Source organism: Clupea harengus, chromosome 16 (genome assembly GCF_900700415.2).
Source record: "Clupea harengus chromosome 16, Ch_v2.0.2, whole genome shotgun sequence".
NCBI classification, from domain to species: Eukaryota; Metazoa; Chordata; class Actinopteri; order Clupeiformes; family Clupeidae; genus Clupea; species Clupea harengus.
The window spans coordinates 17,150,689-17,167,218 of record NC_045167.1 but is presented as its reverse complement, the minus strand read 5'-3'; the positions used below and the strand labels follow the sequence as shown (position 1 = coordinate 17,167,218).

The 16,530-nt window shown below is 41.6% G+C and overlaps 2 protein-coding genes across 3 annotated transcripts; one reads left to right on the top strand and one right to left on the bottom strand.

Moving 5' to 3' along the window:
• The first annotated feature begins 4,795 nt into the window (after window positions 1–4,795).
• LOC116217880 (zona pellucida sperm-binding protein 3-like) lies at window positions 4,796–7,682 on the top strand. Its single transcript, XM_031582816.1, has 8 exons — window positions 4,796–5,658; window positions 5,740–5,858; window positions 5,952–6,055; window positions 6,228–6,393; window positions 6,707–6,824; window positions 7,152–7,243; window positions 7,319–7,404; window positions 7,523–7,682. The coding sequence occupies exons 1-8, from the start codon at window positions 4,846–4,848 to the stop codon at window positions 7,579–7,581; spliced, it is 1,557 nt and encodes a 518-aa protein (XP_031438676.1). The 5' UTR covers window positions 4,796–4,845; the 3' UTR covers window positions 7,582–7,682.
• A 5,829-nt stretch (window positions 7,683–13,511) lies between these two features.
• On the bottom strand, window positions 13,512–15,913 carry LOC122133561. 2 transcript variants are annotated; one of them, XM_042710015.1, is made up of 2 exons: window positions 13,815–15,913; window positions 13,512–13,676 (listed from the first exon to the last, which is right to left on the bottom strand). In XM_042710015.1, the coding sequence occupies exon 1, from the start codon at window positions 15,651–15,653 to the stop codon at window positions 14,811–14,813; it is 843 nt and encodes a 280-aa protein (XP_042565949.1). In that variant the 5' UTR covers window positions 15,654–15,913; the 3' UTR covers window positions 13,512–13,676; window positions 13,815–14,810. The 2 variants fall into 2 exon arrangements, with proteins under 2 accessions (XP_042565949.1, XP_042565948.1); XM_042710014.1 differs by having other exon boundaries at window positions 13,854–15,913.
• Window positions 15,914–16,530: the final 617 nt, after the last annotated feature.

The following is a 16,530-nucleotide window of genomic DNA, read 5'->3' as shown; positions in this document are numbered from 1 at the left end:
TCAAACCCTTGACCACTCCCCCATCATTGTTCACACAAAGGTTTTCTTTGGTCTCAGTAAAAGAAAAATGATATTTTCATGAAATAAGTCTTGTACGAGAAACGAAGCCATAAGAAAAATGATATTTTCATGAAATAGGTCTTGTACAAGAAACGAAGCCATAAGAAAAATTATATTTTCATGAAATAGGTCTTGTTTGAAAAATGTTCATGTCATGCATGGCTAAAGTAATACAAAAATAATTTATGCATCCTGTGTGATTTGTTTATAGAATTGAGCTCACTGTTTATAACCTCAAGTCTTTGGTTATCTCCTGTATGTTAACAAGATTGGAGGGGAGGAAACAAAACAATAAGGGGATCAAAGAGTATTGAGGTCTCTCTATCTCTCCAAATGTGCTTGATAGCCATCATTAGTAATTAGAGGAGTCTATTCAATGTCATTGCAGAGGTCAAAGCCCCATGCAACTGAAGATGTCCTCCTCATATGGTCCACAGTATTTATTTTCACTGGATATTCGTTTTATGCTCCAAAAATTCCATCAAACATCACTGAAGAACATACCCAGAATATATCACAAGCATCTAACGGCTTCAGTAGTGAGTTAATAGTGGAATCTGATTCCATGCTTCAAGGCTTGACCAAATCTCTGGGGCTCTCCTGTCCTGGATCTAAATCCTCTTGGAATCTCCTTCTTACATAACAGGGGGGCCACGGATCGAAGTGCCGTCTCGTTTCTCCACGCAGATGTTTGATCGTGATATTACAGCTGGTGCCCGCGTGCAGAGCACCGCTAATTATAGGACAGCAATATTTGCTCATCACGGACACATGGCAAACTGGTACAAGTTGAATAGCTAGCTGTCTTTGCGGTTATGATTCTAGGTCTGGGCAGGCCTTCAAGACAACAGACAATACACAAACAATCTAAAATGTGTGTCTGTGAGTGTGTGTGTGTGTGTGTGTGTGTGTGTGTGTGTGGGTTGGAGCCGAGAGAAGGAACGCTGGAAGATGAGAGGGAGAGAATATGAGTTTACTGAATGAAAGGAAAAGACAGACAGAGAGAGTGATTCTGATGAATGACAAGCAGGGCAAGGAGAGATCTCTGTAGAAAGGGTGCAGTCCTCTAGATCATCCTGCATGTGTGTGTGTGTTTTGGAAGCACTGACACACACACACACACACACACACACACACACACACACACACACACACACACACTCCTGTCACAGCTCTTCGTCACAGGAAACCCATTTTTCTTCCTCCCCCTCCGCTCTGGAGGGGGAGGAAGAAATGTTAACTCAGTATCATACACATACACTTAGTATTACACACATGTCCATGGATAACTGTGATACGTTCATAGGTCACTTGAGAAAGTAATTAACACATCATGCAAACAAGAAAAATACAGACTCGTAACTTTGGGCACACACACACACACTCACACACACACATTTCTGCTCATTTTTGCTGGACGCCAGTTAATTTGGGCTAAGAGGCCAGTACTTTTATCAGTTAAACTTCAAGTGCAGTTGAAGAGAACCAATGGAGCATGTACAAACATATTAAACAGGCACACACACACACACACACACACACACACACACACACACACACACACACACACACACACACACACACACACAAAACAACAGCAGCAACAGCAACAAGCAACTTCTTTGTGCCAAATAAACTGGAAGATCAGATACTCTTCGCAATTAACTTAGACACTCTTTCTAGTTCATCCCCACATCCACTGTGCCAAAACACTTATTTGTTTGAACTGTGGTTCAAAAAACTTCAGTGGGTTGAAAATAGTCTCACAGGTGGGACTGATGATTGCATCTACAGTAAGTGTTATGTAAACACACATACACACACTCACACACACACACTTGGACAAACCCACAAAGGTGTGTAAAGACTTCAGCAAGGCGGCACAACTTCAAAGCTTGGCAACTGTTTATTTGAAAAAAAAAAAATGAAAAAAGATTGTCGGGGACTCACACGTTCCCAGAATTCTCTGTTTTTTCTCCCAGCAGGCTTTGTTGCAAGTTACCCTGTCAAGCAGCACTGCCTGTGGAGAGAGAAGAGTGGAACATGGATGAGAGACATTCTGCACGCTGCTCACCTCACCCTCTGTGTTTGTTCAGATGGACTGAATGACTCTCTTTCTCTTTCTCTCTCTCTCTCTCTCACTCCCTCTCTTCTTCCTACTTGTTCTCCTCTTTCCCTCCCCCTACAGATCCGTCCATTAACAACTCGCATGCATTGCAATGCTTCAGCTCATGTAAATGTATTCCAAGCAGAATGAACAGACTGGGAGCAGCAACATTACAGATATGACCATATCAGCTTAAGGTCTTAGTTTGTCATTACTGTGTGTGAGAGTGTTTTAATATGGCCCCGTGGTGTCCTGAGCCATTATTTACAAATGGATTTGAGTTGCAAATATCATTGCAAATGGATGCACCTTCATATAGCATGGTTCAATAGAAGGAATTTTCTTTTGTCGCGATAAGTCATTGTGGTATGTACATGTGTGCGCGCGTGTGCGTGTGCGTGTGTGTGCGTGTGTGTGTGTGTGTGTGTGCGTGTGTGTGTGTCTGTGTCTGTGTCTGTACTCGTCTTTGCTAAAGTTTGTCACACAGGAAGTCCCCACGGTCAGGGACCCTATTCTCGACAGAGATGTTGAGGCCTCTGAGGATTGATGTACGTGTGGACTCACACACACCAGTCTGCAGTATCCATGGTTATAGAGACATACACAACATCCATGGTCACACAACCCAACCCTGCCTTCACCATTTCAATAACACTGTAGACCCACAAAACAAACACAAACCATATTCATGCAGAAAATATGTGATAAATGTAACATGTAAAAAATATATGACTTTCGACATAGACAAAGCAAAACTTTATCCATTCTATCATTATTCAATTGGCATCTCCCCCTTTAGATAATTGCATTGTTGTCAATCTAAACACATGACATCAATAATAATATTCACAACACTGAACCTACATGATGGTATGAATATAGTTCCCCTGTGTTGTAGTTACGGACAGTTTATTGTGGAATGAAATCAAACTTATCCAATCATTGCATATGGAGTCCTAGTGCCCTCTAGAGTATGAATATCAACAACAAGTATTTTCTAGATCATACAAGTAATGTTTTTTTGCTTGTGGTAGCTTTTAAACATACATGATGGGAGTAGACTAACTAATAATATTTCAGGCTTTGAGTGATTATGAATCACTTCTGTTCCAGTCGTAAAAACATGTTCAATGATCTATGATACATTCAATAAGAGGTGTTTCACTTGAAGCTGCATAACATGGAGTGCTGTACATCCCAAGGCACAAAAGTAGAAAACACTTTACCTAACCTGCAAAAGAGATGTGTAATCAGTACCATTTTCTTTATGACGTTTGAATATAAAACCATTTACTGGAATTTGGGTCTTTGGGTGCTTTTACAAAGTGTGTCCATGTAGAATGTCTAGATCACTTTCCACTAGGGACATATATAACACACATTTGAGCACATCCCTAGCACATGTCTTTTTTTCGAGGTTCTTCCTCCTAATGAGATTTGCTGAAACGTATCAGGTGTTTCCACTGATTAGTGTTAATGTGGAGTTGTCAGTGGAGCTATGGAGGGACTGAGGAAAAACTTCAGATCTCACCTGATTCTTATCTCCAATCAGAAACTAATTTAAACGTTGTCCCAAACGCTTGTTTGCACATAGACAGGTAGACTAACAATGAAGAAATAACATATTCAGATATTAATGAAACAACAGTTAGTGTTAATGGTGGCTTCAGCTTTGAATTCAGTGGAATAAACTATTACAAGTGCAGTGTTGTGCAAGTTCACAACATGAATAGTTCACGTTCATAGTTCACCATTTACATTCTGAACTAGTTCATAGTTCAGTTCATTTCATAGTTGTAAGATGGAAAGTGAGAATGAAAGACTTAACTTGTTTTTTTAAAGAAAACTTTATCCATCACTACCCCTTGCCTTAAACTGTACTTCATATGTATCAATTCCTAAAATAAATGTTTTCAGCGCACGAGGACACGATTTGCACAGAAAGGAGGGGAGATTTTTACTGTCGGAATCTTTATCAGACAGTGTGTAAAAATCCCGCAAATAATAATAAGGTGCATCGGATGTAGTCACTGAGTCCTCGTCTCTGCTTTTCACTTGTCATTTTTATATGAGACCAAGAGCTGTTGTCTTGGAATACGTAGCTTGTTTGGTCAACATGTGTGTGCGATGAATCATGGGTAACGTAGTGCGAAGTCGAGTTAGTTGGTTTAGGTTAGGCTACATCGCAGACATTTTACGGGCACTGAGCAACAACATGGTGCAAGCATTCGATTTAGACAGTGTCTCTCCTTAGGAGCAGGGAAACATTCGGTAACGTTTTAGCTAGACCTCCGATAATATGAACGTGTTCACCGTTCAAATTCATTATTTGTCATTAAGTTGCGTTCAGTTCATCGTTCTCATAAAAATGAACGCGTTCTTTTGAACTCGTTCATACACAACACTGTACAAGTGAAACAAGTGAAGTTGAAACGTTCACTAAATGTGCTCCATGCAACCCTTCATCTTAATGAGGCACTTCTTTACTCAGGCCAGCAGAGGGCAACGCTGATTCAATTATTACCTCGCCATGACGTGATGATTTTAAATTTGGAGCAGGTGTAAAACGAGCAGACTCCCATCTGAGGGCCCGCCCCAAGGGCTTAGAGCATAAAAGAACCATGCGCAATCTGCAAGAGACAGCAAGTGTGGACCTTGTACAAACCACAGGTGTCACAATGGTCTCTTCTGGTGGTGTAGCCTGTGTCATAGCGCTAGTATGTGCTTGTTGCATTTCTGACTCTGCTCAGTTCTCCTGGAGAAGAAGCTCATGGGATCAGGAGATGCATCAGTCAGTGCATAGTGTGGCTAAGTACCCAGGAGAGCAGGAGCATCAGAAGAGCAAGCAGACACACAAATCCCCGGTGAGCACTCTGCCTGGTGAGATGGCTGAACACCGGTGGAAGACGCTGCAGTTTCTGGTCGAGAACCCCAAACCGCCACCTGCTCAAGCACATAAGCTAAATGGCCCGAAGATGCTTGTGTCTGACTGGCAAGGGGTTGAAGCCTGGCATGAACCCCAGCACCAAGATCCACATCCTCGTGTGAGTGCTAGTTGGGTGTCTTATAAACCTAACATCCTGAGGTCCAAAAGAACTGCGCCTGTTCAGAGTCCAGAGCCGAAAATGACTGAAACTCCCCAAGTCACTGAGACTCCAACTACTGAGCCTTTGACTATTGAGCCTGAAACTATGAAGATGCCACAGGTTCCACAGAGCCCTGCTGTGCCAGAGCAAACTCCCCAGTCTCCAACAGTTCCAATGAAGAGTGACCCAGTTATCATTAAAGAGCCGGAAGCCCCACAGTCCGTCATCGTTCACTGCGGTGAGAGCCTACTCCACCTACAGGTGAAGATGGATTTCTTTGGGACGGGACGCCTGATTGGTTCGTCTGACGTCACGCTTGGTGGCTGTGCTCCGACAGGCCAAAACGCTTCCTCTGAGATGTTGCTGTTTGAGACGGAGTTGCACAAATGTGGAAGCACCGTGAAGGTATTGTGGTGTCTGTCTGCATATGGTTTCCCAGAGATGTTAGCTTTCTGTGCCTAACATGGGTTTTATTCCCCATTTCAGGTTACTGACAACCTGCTAGTTTACACATTTGCCCTGTCCTACACCCCGACATCCACTGAGGACTCCCCTATAGTAAGATCAAATGGTGCTGTGGTCAATATTTCATGTCAATACCAGAGGTAAGAGCAGAGGGGAACTACATTTCCAGATTGTGGTTGGCTTCATTTGAGTTTTCACTGAGGTAATGACTTGCTTCCCCCCTCCTCTCCCAGATTGCATAATGTGAGCAGCAATGCTGTAATGCCCACCTGGATACCCTTCCACTACACCAGGGCAACTGAAGCTACTCTGGACTTTTCCTTGAGGCTCATGAATGGTCTGTTGGATTATTTTTTTCCCCCGTACTTCATCATTTTTGTTATTGTTGGTTTTCATAATTGAAAAGTGTTCAGATACAGGTTGCATGTTAAGGTAGGGGAGGTAAGGGTGGTCTTGTGACCATTTCACCCCAACTTAAGGCTTTGTCATGTTTTAACACACTCCTGCAGATGACTGGATGTCTGAGAGGGCTTCGGGCAAGTACTTCCTTGGGGATGTCATGAACATTGAGGCCTCAGTTCACCAGCCCCATCATATATTTGTGAAGGAATGCGTGGCTTTTCCAAGTCCAGGCACTATGGCTGAACCTGCCTATTTTCTCATTGAAAAGCATGGGTAAGTGGAGTTAAAATCAGCATTTCACATTCATTCAAACAGTAATTTGTAAAATAAAAGTCCATTTGGAACCTTGAATGTCAATTCTGTCTTGTTGTTTTTGTGTAAATCACCTTAGTTGGTTATTTGAACATGTAGATGTAGCTGGCAGTGCAGTATGTTGGCCCATCAACCTATTTCAGTGTTACGCAAATGTTGCAACCATATTTCAGAACAATTTTGATTTATGTGGACAGGACCTGATGAAATGCATGGGTCCCCCAGAAATGGGCACTTGGGGCATCTTTCTAATGCTCCTCCATTGCTAATGCAGGTGTCTGTCTGACTCGAAGCTGGCTGGATCCCGTTCTCGCTTCATGCCCACAACACAAAATGGCACACTCAGATTTCAGCTGGAGACCTTTAGGTTTGCTGGCGTCAGCCAGAATTCGGTTAGCATGACTCTCCTCCCTGCTAGAATGCTTTGAGTAGTTAATGTTTCAAAACCTAATTAGACTCCAAATATGGGTCACAATGTTCCTGTTCATTAGCTACATATCGGCTTTTTTTAAGGCTTTAATGCACTAATTTCTCTTGCCCTAAAAATGTACTAGGGTTAGAAATGCCAGTAAGAACTGCCCCATCTTATTGTTCCTTAGATTATATCATAGGTCCAGAGACACACCTGGCCGCTTATACATTCCACCTATACATGTAGTTCATTAGTGGTCCATCTAAACTGCTTTATCATAACTAGTGATCTACTTTTGTTTCCCCAGCTGTACATAAGATGTACCCTCATGGCAGTATTGCACTCCAACATGGCTGACAGCATGCATAAGGCCTGTCATTTCTCCAGGGAAATGGACCGGTAGGTTCCGATGAGTTAGAGGTGTGTTTGCGCGTGCGTGTGTATGCGCTCCTTAACACCCTTCTGCTTGCTCAGGTGGATCAGTGCTAATGGGAATGATGAGGTATGTAGCTGTTGTGATGAAGAAACGTGTCCACACAGAATGGCAAGAAGCCTTAAGGGTAAATACTGACGGTGATCTACAGATTTGATGGAATATTATGCTTAAATCGGATGTATTGACCTGAATATATGCTTTTCAACTGGAGTGATGTATTTAAATGTATCTAACTTTTCCAGGTTTTAAACAGCGGGTCATGGTACTGGGACTCAATATTCAGAAGAGGATTCCAGAATAGTCTTGGACGTTGGGTTTTCTATGATTTCAGTTGCATGACTGAACGAAGTGTAAATGATATTAATGAGTTTGTATAATAAAGTGTATGTTTTCTCAATTTAACTGAAGCATGTCCAGCCCTTTGGCATTAATTTAGTCTAATGAAACAATTTCCAATCTGAGGTAATTTTCAGTTTTGCTTGAATGTAATACCAGTGGGCAAATGTTCCACTTGTCTTAGATCTATTGACTGACTTCATATATTGTGGATTTGGAGATTTTTTTTTCTGCCTGAGAACCTGCATTACAACTAGTGCTGTCAAACGATTAAAATATTTAATCGCGATTAATCGCTTTTATGTCATAGTTAACTCAAAATTTATCGCGATTAATCGCAAATTTTTATCTATTCTAAATGTCCCTTCGTTTATTTTTTCCATCATTTTATTTTTATTTGAATGCCCTTATCAACATGGAAAAGTTGATTGGCTTGCTTTATGCAAATGTTTTATTTTATTGAAAACCAATATTGCCAAGCAGGGCGGTATAAAATTATAAAGTGCACATTTCAGGTAAACAAGGACTCAGCCTATAGTGCAGTTAAACCATGGCTTAATATTTTCTTTTTTTCAAGTTTGCTGGGAACATAGCAGTCAGGCCTCTTATTTCAGAAACATTGAACCGTAACAGTTAGGTTACCAATAAAAGGTAAGCCTACTACTTCTATGCTTTCAGCCAGCTGCCTGTTGACATTTTCAGACAACAGTGAAGCTTGCTTCTTTTGCACAACACAACTTTTAAAAGTAAACTTTCCATTCAGAAGCTTTTTATGATCCATTTCGCCGTATCGCGCTCACCATTCACTCAAACCGTAACGTTAGCCTTGATGGAGATAATTTCCAAACACTGTTAATTACTTAAGAATGTATGAATCATGTGATTATGAAATGGCTTTTCTGTTTGTGTGTGTAATTTAGAATATTAGGTGCCACTTAGTCTGCATATGAGCTGTTTAGACCAGAAGTGATAAGAAGGGTCGAACTGTGCTTCTTCCGACCTTGCAAACCTTCCATCCTTGCCTCGGACATCAGAAATCCACCAAGTGGTTATCCCTGCTGAACGCTCAACTTCTGTCTATATAAACCTTGTGCGATGTGTTTGTCATGGCTTCACTTTCAGCCTTGTGCTGGGAGTGAGCCCGATTGCAATTGTTGTTTGTCTAATAAATATACTTATATGCAGCTCCGGAGTCCTGAGGTAACTAGGGTGAATTTTCACCTATCAAGCCTACTACACAGTTTGCGAGGCCAAAAAAAACAATTTGCGTTAATCTCGCGATAAAAAAATGAATGGCGTTAAAATGGGTTTGCGTTAACGCCGTTAATAACGCGTTAAACTGACAGCACTAATTACAACACTACTATATTGGTACTTTCATTGAGGAAAGTTGTTGAGGGCAAGTACACAAAGCAAACTTTCTTTTTTTTTATATATATTTTTATTGAAAAGTATAAATTTCAGACAGGTATTTATCCACATATACATGAGTTTTCCTTTTTTACATAGAAGAACCCCCCCCTCCCCCCACCCTTGCTGGACATAAAGAAATCACCATAACAGAAAACAACCACCTGGACAGTTTAGGTGTCTTTGATACACCTGTTTAAAGTTAAAACACAAATAAAGACAGACTTTCTATTAGAAACTGCATGACTTAAGAGCTCAAACATGTCGGTACCCGGCAAAACACTATAACCAAGCTAAGTGGGCTGAACAGTATAGTGTGGACCCAAGCCTACGGACCACGTAGACTTCTGGACTTAATCACTCAGTGTGTTGGGGAGTCCCTGAAGACCACTAAAGTATGTCAATAGAGGTCCCCAGACTGCCTGGAATTTGTCAGAGCCTCTAATTGTAAATTTAATCTTCTCCAAATGTAAAAATAACATTACATCTTTCAGCCATTGCGCTGCACTGGGTGGGATGTCTGATTTCCAATGGAGTAAGATCTGCCTTCGTGCCAGCAAAGATACAAATGCTATGATGTTGAGCTGATCTTTGGTCATGCTTGTTTCCACATTTGGTACACCAAATATAGCAATCAACGCACAAGGTGGTACAGTTGTTCCAAGAATTTCAGACAACACATCAAAAATAATAGACCAGTATCCTGCTAGCTTTTGACATGACCAGAACATATGTGTCAAATCTGCAACCCCAACATGGCATCTAACACAATTGCCATCCACATCTGGATAGAAGGAAGATATCTTAGCTCTGCTCCAGTGAAGGCGATGTAAAACCTTAAATTGGATTAGACCTAGTCTTGCACAGGAGGTGCTTTTGTTCACTATGTTCTGAGCTTCAGTCCAAATGTCCTCAGGGTTTACAGTCTCAAGTTCCTTCTCCCAACTAGTTTTGATCTTGTCCAACTTGACACTATCCATTGACAAAATCAGTGAGTAAGAATGCGCTGTAAAACCCTTCAACCAAAAAGGAATTGCCAAAAGTGAATCTGCAAGGGACCTTTCAGGGAGGTTAGGAAACTGTGGACTATGGCACTTAGCAAACTGACGGGCCTGAAAGTAGCGAAACAGGTCAGTGTGATGGAGGTCATATTTAGAACGCAAATCATTGAAACTGGAAAAGATTCTATCCACATAAAGATCACTGAACTTTGTAATCCCTTTTCTCTGCCACACAACAAAGGTTTTATCTAGTTTGGCTGGTATAAAGTTGTGATTGTTACACAGTGGGGTCTGAATCAAGAGAGTGTCCTTTAAATTAGTGTGTCTCCTCAATTGAGACCATATTTTGAAAGTGGAAATGACCACTGGATTGGATGTAAATTGTGAGATCTTAATGGGAAGATTAGATGAAGCCAGAGCTTGTAGGGAGGATGACATGCATGACCTGCCCTCCAGCTCACACCAGTCCGTACCTGGGGATTGCATCCAGTGTGTTATTTTGTGGACATTTGCTGCCCAATAGTAACCTCTAAAGTTTGGCAGTGCCAATCCCCCTCCTGTTCTTGGACGTTGGAGGAACTCTTTACAAATTCTGGGGTTCTTACCGCTCCATATGAATCCTGAAATCAGTTTGTCAATTTGGCAGAAAAATGATTTTGTTAAATAAATAGGAACACATTGAAATAAAAATAGAAATCTTGGCAAAATCTTCATTTTAACACAATTTACTCTGCCTGCCAAGGTCAGATGTAAAACATCCCATCTCCGCAAATCCGATTCAAGCTTAGCAATGAGTGGGGCAAAGTTTCCATCAAAGAGGTTTTTAAATGAAGAAGTTATGTTAATGCCCAAATATTTAAAACCTGATCTTGAGATATGAAATGGCAGGGCCTGGTCTGGGATTTGCATTGCTAATTTATTTACTGGTAAACATTCACTTTTTGATAAGTTGAGTCTGTATCCTGAAACCTTTCCAAAAGAGTGTAGTACTGAAATTATTTTATTGATACACTGCAGTGGATCTGATATGTAAAGCAACATATCATCTGCATACAAGGATAGCTTAACTTCTGATCCCCACCTTCTAATACCCTGCATTGAGGGTGTTGACTTCAAGAAAAGGGAGAGTGGCTCTATTGCTAGAGTGAATAATAGGGGACTCAATGGGCAACCCTGTCTGGTACCTCTAGACAGAGGAAAACTTTGGGAGCGCATTTGATTAGTGATTACTGCAGCTTGAGGGGAAAAATACAGAAGTTGGATCCACCGGATAAAAGCTTCACCAAAGCCAAATTTCTTCAAAACAAAAAAGAGAAAATCCCACTCCACCCGGTCAAAAGCTTTCTCTGCATCCAATGAAACCACAACTTCTGGGGAAACATTAGATGAGGGACCATACAACACATTCATAAGGCGCCTTATATTAGAAAATAAATGCCGTCCCTTAACAAAACCTGTTTGGTCGGTTGATAATAAACCTGGTAAGGGTGTCTCCAATCTTGTAGCCAATAATTTTGAGAGTATTTTAATATCAGTGTTTAAAAGTGACACTGGTCGGTATGAGCCACATTTGGATGCATCCCTACCCGGCTTCAGCAAAAGTATTATGGATGCTTCATTAAGGGAGTCTGGCAATCTTCCCTGTGACCATGAGTGGTTGAACATATCCAATAGCAGAGGAGCTAATTGATCAGAGAACTTTTTATAAAAGTCTATGGAAAAGCCATCCGGCCCACAAACCTTCCCGCTCTGCATGGCAGAGATGGCATACTTAACCTTTTCAAGCTCCAGTGGCTCGTTTAGATGTTGTCTTTGGTCAGAAGACAGGGTAGGGACTTCTAAGTTTTTAAAAAAGTTTTGAAATAGTGATGTATCCTTAAGTGACTCTGAACTGTATAAATCAAAATAATATTTTTTAAAGGCATCATTTATTTTTAGAGGGTCTGTTGTGATTTCCCCAGTTGTCTCTTCTATTTGTGATATAATCTGTGATGCTGATTTAAATTTAAGTTGATGTGCTAGAAGTCGCCCTGCTTTTTCCCCGTGCTCATAGTGTGACCCCCGTGACCTCATAATGAGTCGTTCTGTTTCAGAGGTAGAGATTAAATTGTACTGGGTTTGTAGTTCAATTCTCTCTTTATAAAGGGATGGATTAGGAGACGTGGAATACCTACAGTCCACCTCAGATATATCTTTAATTAACTTTTGCTTTTGTCTCTTCCTTTCTCTGTTGCGATGAGAGGAGTAAGCTATTATTTCTCCCCTGAGATAAGCTTTAAGAGTTTCCCAAAGCAATGATGGTGATACAGAGGGTGATGTGTTTGTTTCTAGAAAAGTGTTGATGGCTATAGAGGTGAGATTGCAAAACATTGTATCTGACAGCAGTGCGTTGTTAAATCGCCACTGAGGGCGACCAGTGTGGTTGAGAAAAAAAGATCCATTAATATGGGGGCATGGTCTGATTCTACAATTGCCGAATATTCTACCTTTTCTAAGGAGCTCAAAATTTTTTTATCAATAAAAAAGTAATCAATTCTAGAATATGAATGGTGCACATGGGAAAAAAAAGAAAATGCTTTACCACCCGGATTTAAATAGCGCCAAGGGTCCACACATGCCGCATGGCCAAAAAATTCTGAAAATTGACTTGCCATTTTAGAGAGTGTATGTACTTTAGGGTTTGACCTGTCCAGGCTTGGATCCATAACACAATTAAAATCTCCCCCTAGAATCAACATATGATCATTAAAGTCCGGTAACTGACATACAAGCCTCTGAACAAATCCTGCATCATCCCAATTAGGAGCATACAGATTCACCAATAAAACTGGTACATGAAAAAGTTGCCCAGAAACTATGACATAACGGCCCTGTGGATCAGATATACAGTTAGATGGAATAAACTGAATTCTTTTATGTATTATAATTGCTGTACCTCTTGCTCTGGTATTAAAGCTAGAATGAAATATTTGTCCCACCCACTGCTTTTTTAAACGTAGTTGATCTGTTACGCAAGTGTGTCTCCTGGAGAAATGCAATATCCGTTTTCAGATTCCTAAGATGAGAAAATATTCTACCTCTTTTAACGGGGCCATTAAGCCCTTTAACATTCCACGATATGAATTTGACAGCCGACCCCCCACTAGTAGCCTTCGAACTATCAGCCATAGCTACCCTTTTCAGAATTACAAGCAGTATTCATGTCCGGTTCTAAACAAAAAATGCGCGTCATGCCTCTCTCAAACAAAATAAAAGTCTGCGGTGAAATAAGATAAAGTCCACAAAATTCACATTAAAAAAGAACCCCTGTCCAGTCTACCCAGCTACCCCCAACATACCCAAACCCTCCTATCTCTGCTAAACTAGCAGCACGCAGGAATCCCCCCTTATCTAGATGCTTCCGACAACACACTTTCACTCTCTATCGTCTTGCTCGTCAGAGCTCCTGAATGTTGGGAAAAAAAAAAAAAAAAAAAAAAAAAAAAAACTCCTACGTTTCCAAACGGCTACATTTACAATTTTTTTGATCATGAAAACTTAACATACCATAGTCCATGTGAGGGACCGCTCGGTCACCCCACGTTATGGGGATGTGGCGACTAGAGATAGTGGTGGAGAGGAACAAACCACGGGGCACGGGATGACAGTTCTTGTAGAAAAATATATATATTTGTATTTATTGGCTCCAACACCAAACATATGTACAAAAACAAACAAACATAAATCAGTACTTAAACCGTACTCGCAACTAGCTTACTAGTTTTAACTGCAAAATAACCGTATTCACAAAGTATTCCAACAGCATTTCAACTCGCATGTACTTCACCTTCCATCCAGTAAGCACTCCTCACACCCACCCCTTCCAAAGGAATGAGGCAGGCTTTCATAATGCTCCCCATTAGGCTAGATTGGACCAATAAGCTCCAATCGGATCGAACCATCTAAGTGGGGTAACCCTCCCTGCATTAGTCCTATAATTCACATCATATATTACATTAACAAAGACATTAATCCACCACCAAGCTTACCAATGTTCCCATAACAATACATTTACCATATTTACACCTTTTACACATACCACCCATGATATTAACAAACATACATAACAAACATCACATCAAACACCCCTCATGGCAATTACCATCTCCCTTCCCTGTGGGACGTGGAGAAATACCACTCCTTAGCGGCGCGCGCTTCCGCAAACAAACAGCAGTACGGGAGTGATTGTGAGTATGTCTGTATGGATGTATTAACCGGGGTTGTATGCTGAAACAGAGAGTAAAGGTGATATGCCATGATAATGGATGTAATGATAATAAACAGGTGAACAGTGACAATGGTGAATTATACTTTCCGTTCATATTGCGGTTATACCGCGTTGCAAACAAGCAATGGCATTGCAAACAAACAATGGCGTTCACATCCGAACTCGCGCCAAACTCTCACAGCCCATCATGCCCACAGCTGCATGGTATGGGTAGCTAGCGACAGACATGGCTATGCGTGTGTGTGTGTGTGTGTGTGTGTGCGCGTGCAATGTCTCTCTCTCTCTCCCGCTCCTGCGGGTCAATGGGAGTACCGTCTCTTTCTCCCGCTTTTGCTGGGCAACGAGAGTTAATTAGTCCATGTTACTGTTCACGGTGGAAAGGGAAATTCACCTTTCCACAGTCCACTGGAACATGCCTTACTGAAACCATAAATCCAGTCCGTATGAACAGTCTCACAGTTATTAGGCATTAGGCAACAGTTTACCCGGTGTGGCTAGATGGATGTTGTGCTGGTCCTAGCTCCCCTGCACTCGTTGGGAGTAGAAGGCTTCGGCATCGGCTGGCGTCTCGAACATCAAAGTTTCCTCTCCATAGGTCACTCGTAGGCGCGCAGGGTAGAGAAGCCTGAATTGGATTCCCTTCTGATAGAGAGCCCCCTTGACGTTCTTGAAGGCAGCGCGTTTCCTGGAGAGCCCAGCACTAAGGTCAGGGTAAAATCTCAGTGTATTTCCCTGGTACACTACGTTGTTTTGCCTTGCCCAACGCAGAGCTCGCTCGCGGTCTTGATACCTGTGGAAGGCGACAATGATGGGTCTAGGTGGCTGGCCATTTTTAGGCTTCGGTATCAGAATCCTATGCGCACGGTCCAGTTCAGGCAATGTATTAAATTGGCTCCCCATGACGTCCTTCAGAAGTGTGGAGACGTGTGTCACCATGTCTTTGGTATCGCTAGCCTCTGGCACATTTATAATGCGAAGATTCGCCCTCCTTGATCGGTTCTCCATATCCTCCATGCGGTCAACCAACGTAGCATTCATAGCTTGTAGGTCAGTGATGGCTTTCTCAGCTTTAGCCAGGGCTTCAAAGTTGTCGCCTGTGGTTATCTCCACCGAAGTTACTCGTTTTCCCAGTGTGTCCATAGTTTCATGAAAAGTCGCTATAGATGCCTGGATAGGCGCCAGAGACGATTCAATCAATTCGGCCATGTCCTCTTTGAAATATTCGCGTTGCTTTACCATTTCTTTAGCCAACATCATGGCAAGGTCATCAGTGCTAGCAGCAGTCGCCATGCTAGCTACCTTGCTACTTAGTGTAGACCTTTTAGTTTCTGAGTCTTTGTTCTTCTGAGTAGACGGCATGTTCCGGTAGTAAAAGAAAAAAAAAAGATGACAAATGAAAATTATATGTTATAAAAACCGTTAACTTGACGCAAAATTGAATTAAAGCAGGAGTTTTAAGGTAAATGTGATCAGATTATCAGGAGACTCTCATTCGCACGTCTTGCTCCTACATGTTCCAAACCGGAAGCCCCACAAAGCAAACTTTCTAAACCTGCTATAGTTACAATAGTCATGTAAAGCAAGGTGCTGATGACCAAGGTCATGGGTTTGATGCCCGACGGAACAGACATACTGAGAGAAATGTATAAATGGACAATCCTGTCCTTTTGTACACAATCTGCTAAATGTAGACCTTATGTGCACAAAGTGATCAACTGTAGTCAACTAGCCCTAACTCACTTCCAAAATAAATACAAAAATTGCTGTTCTATGGATAGTTTTTCTCAGGAATTTTCTTTCAGCTACTTGAGGTTCACTTTAATTTAAAGTGGCACATTGAGGTACATTTTCATGAAATAACTGGCATATTATTTTGGTATCTTCAAATTCCTTTTTTGGTATGTGGTCATGTGACTCCTGTGTCGACTAGCCGCCCAGACCATGCGCCTTTCACTGCACATCAACAACTATATTGGCAAACGGCACCAACAAGCTTTTATCAGTGCCAACTGTGCAGCTGTTGGTGTTTGCAATGCCTTTTAAGTAGTCAGCCTAAACTGTATTAATCCACTATGGCATCAAGGTATAGCATAGGTGGCAAAACTCACACACATTCCTGAGAATAATGAGACACATTACAATGTAAATAGAACACTGAGGACATACATTTCCACTTGCAGGGGGGGGGGGGGTATGAACTGCAAGTCTATATACCTAAAGCCCTTACTCAGTAAAT

Bases quoted from the DNA above. Each gene is read 5' to 3' on its own strand.
- LOC116217880 (XM_031582816.1), top strand. From the start codon at position 4,846: ATGGTCTCTTCTGGTGGTGTAGCCTGTGTCATAGCGCTAGTATGTGCT. The intron at 5,659-5,739 runs GTATTGTGGTGT...TCCCCATTTCAG, and splicing joins AATGTGGAAGCACCGTGAAG to GTTACTGACAACCTGCTAGT. The intron at 7,244-7,318 runs GTAGGTTCCGAT...CTGCTTGCTCAG, and splicing joins TTCTCCAGGGAAATGGACCG to GTGGATCAGTGCTAATGGGA.
- LOC122133561 (XM_042710015.1), bottom strand. From the start codon at position 15,653: ATGCCGTCTACTCAGAAGAACAAAGACTCAGAAACTAAAAGGTCTACA.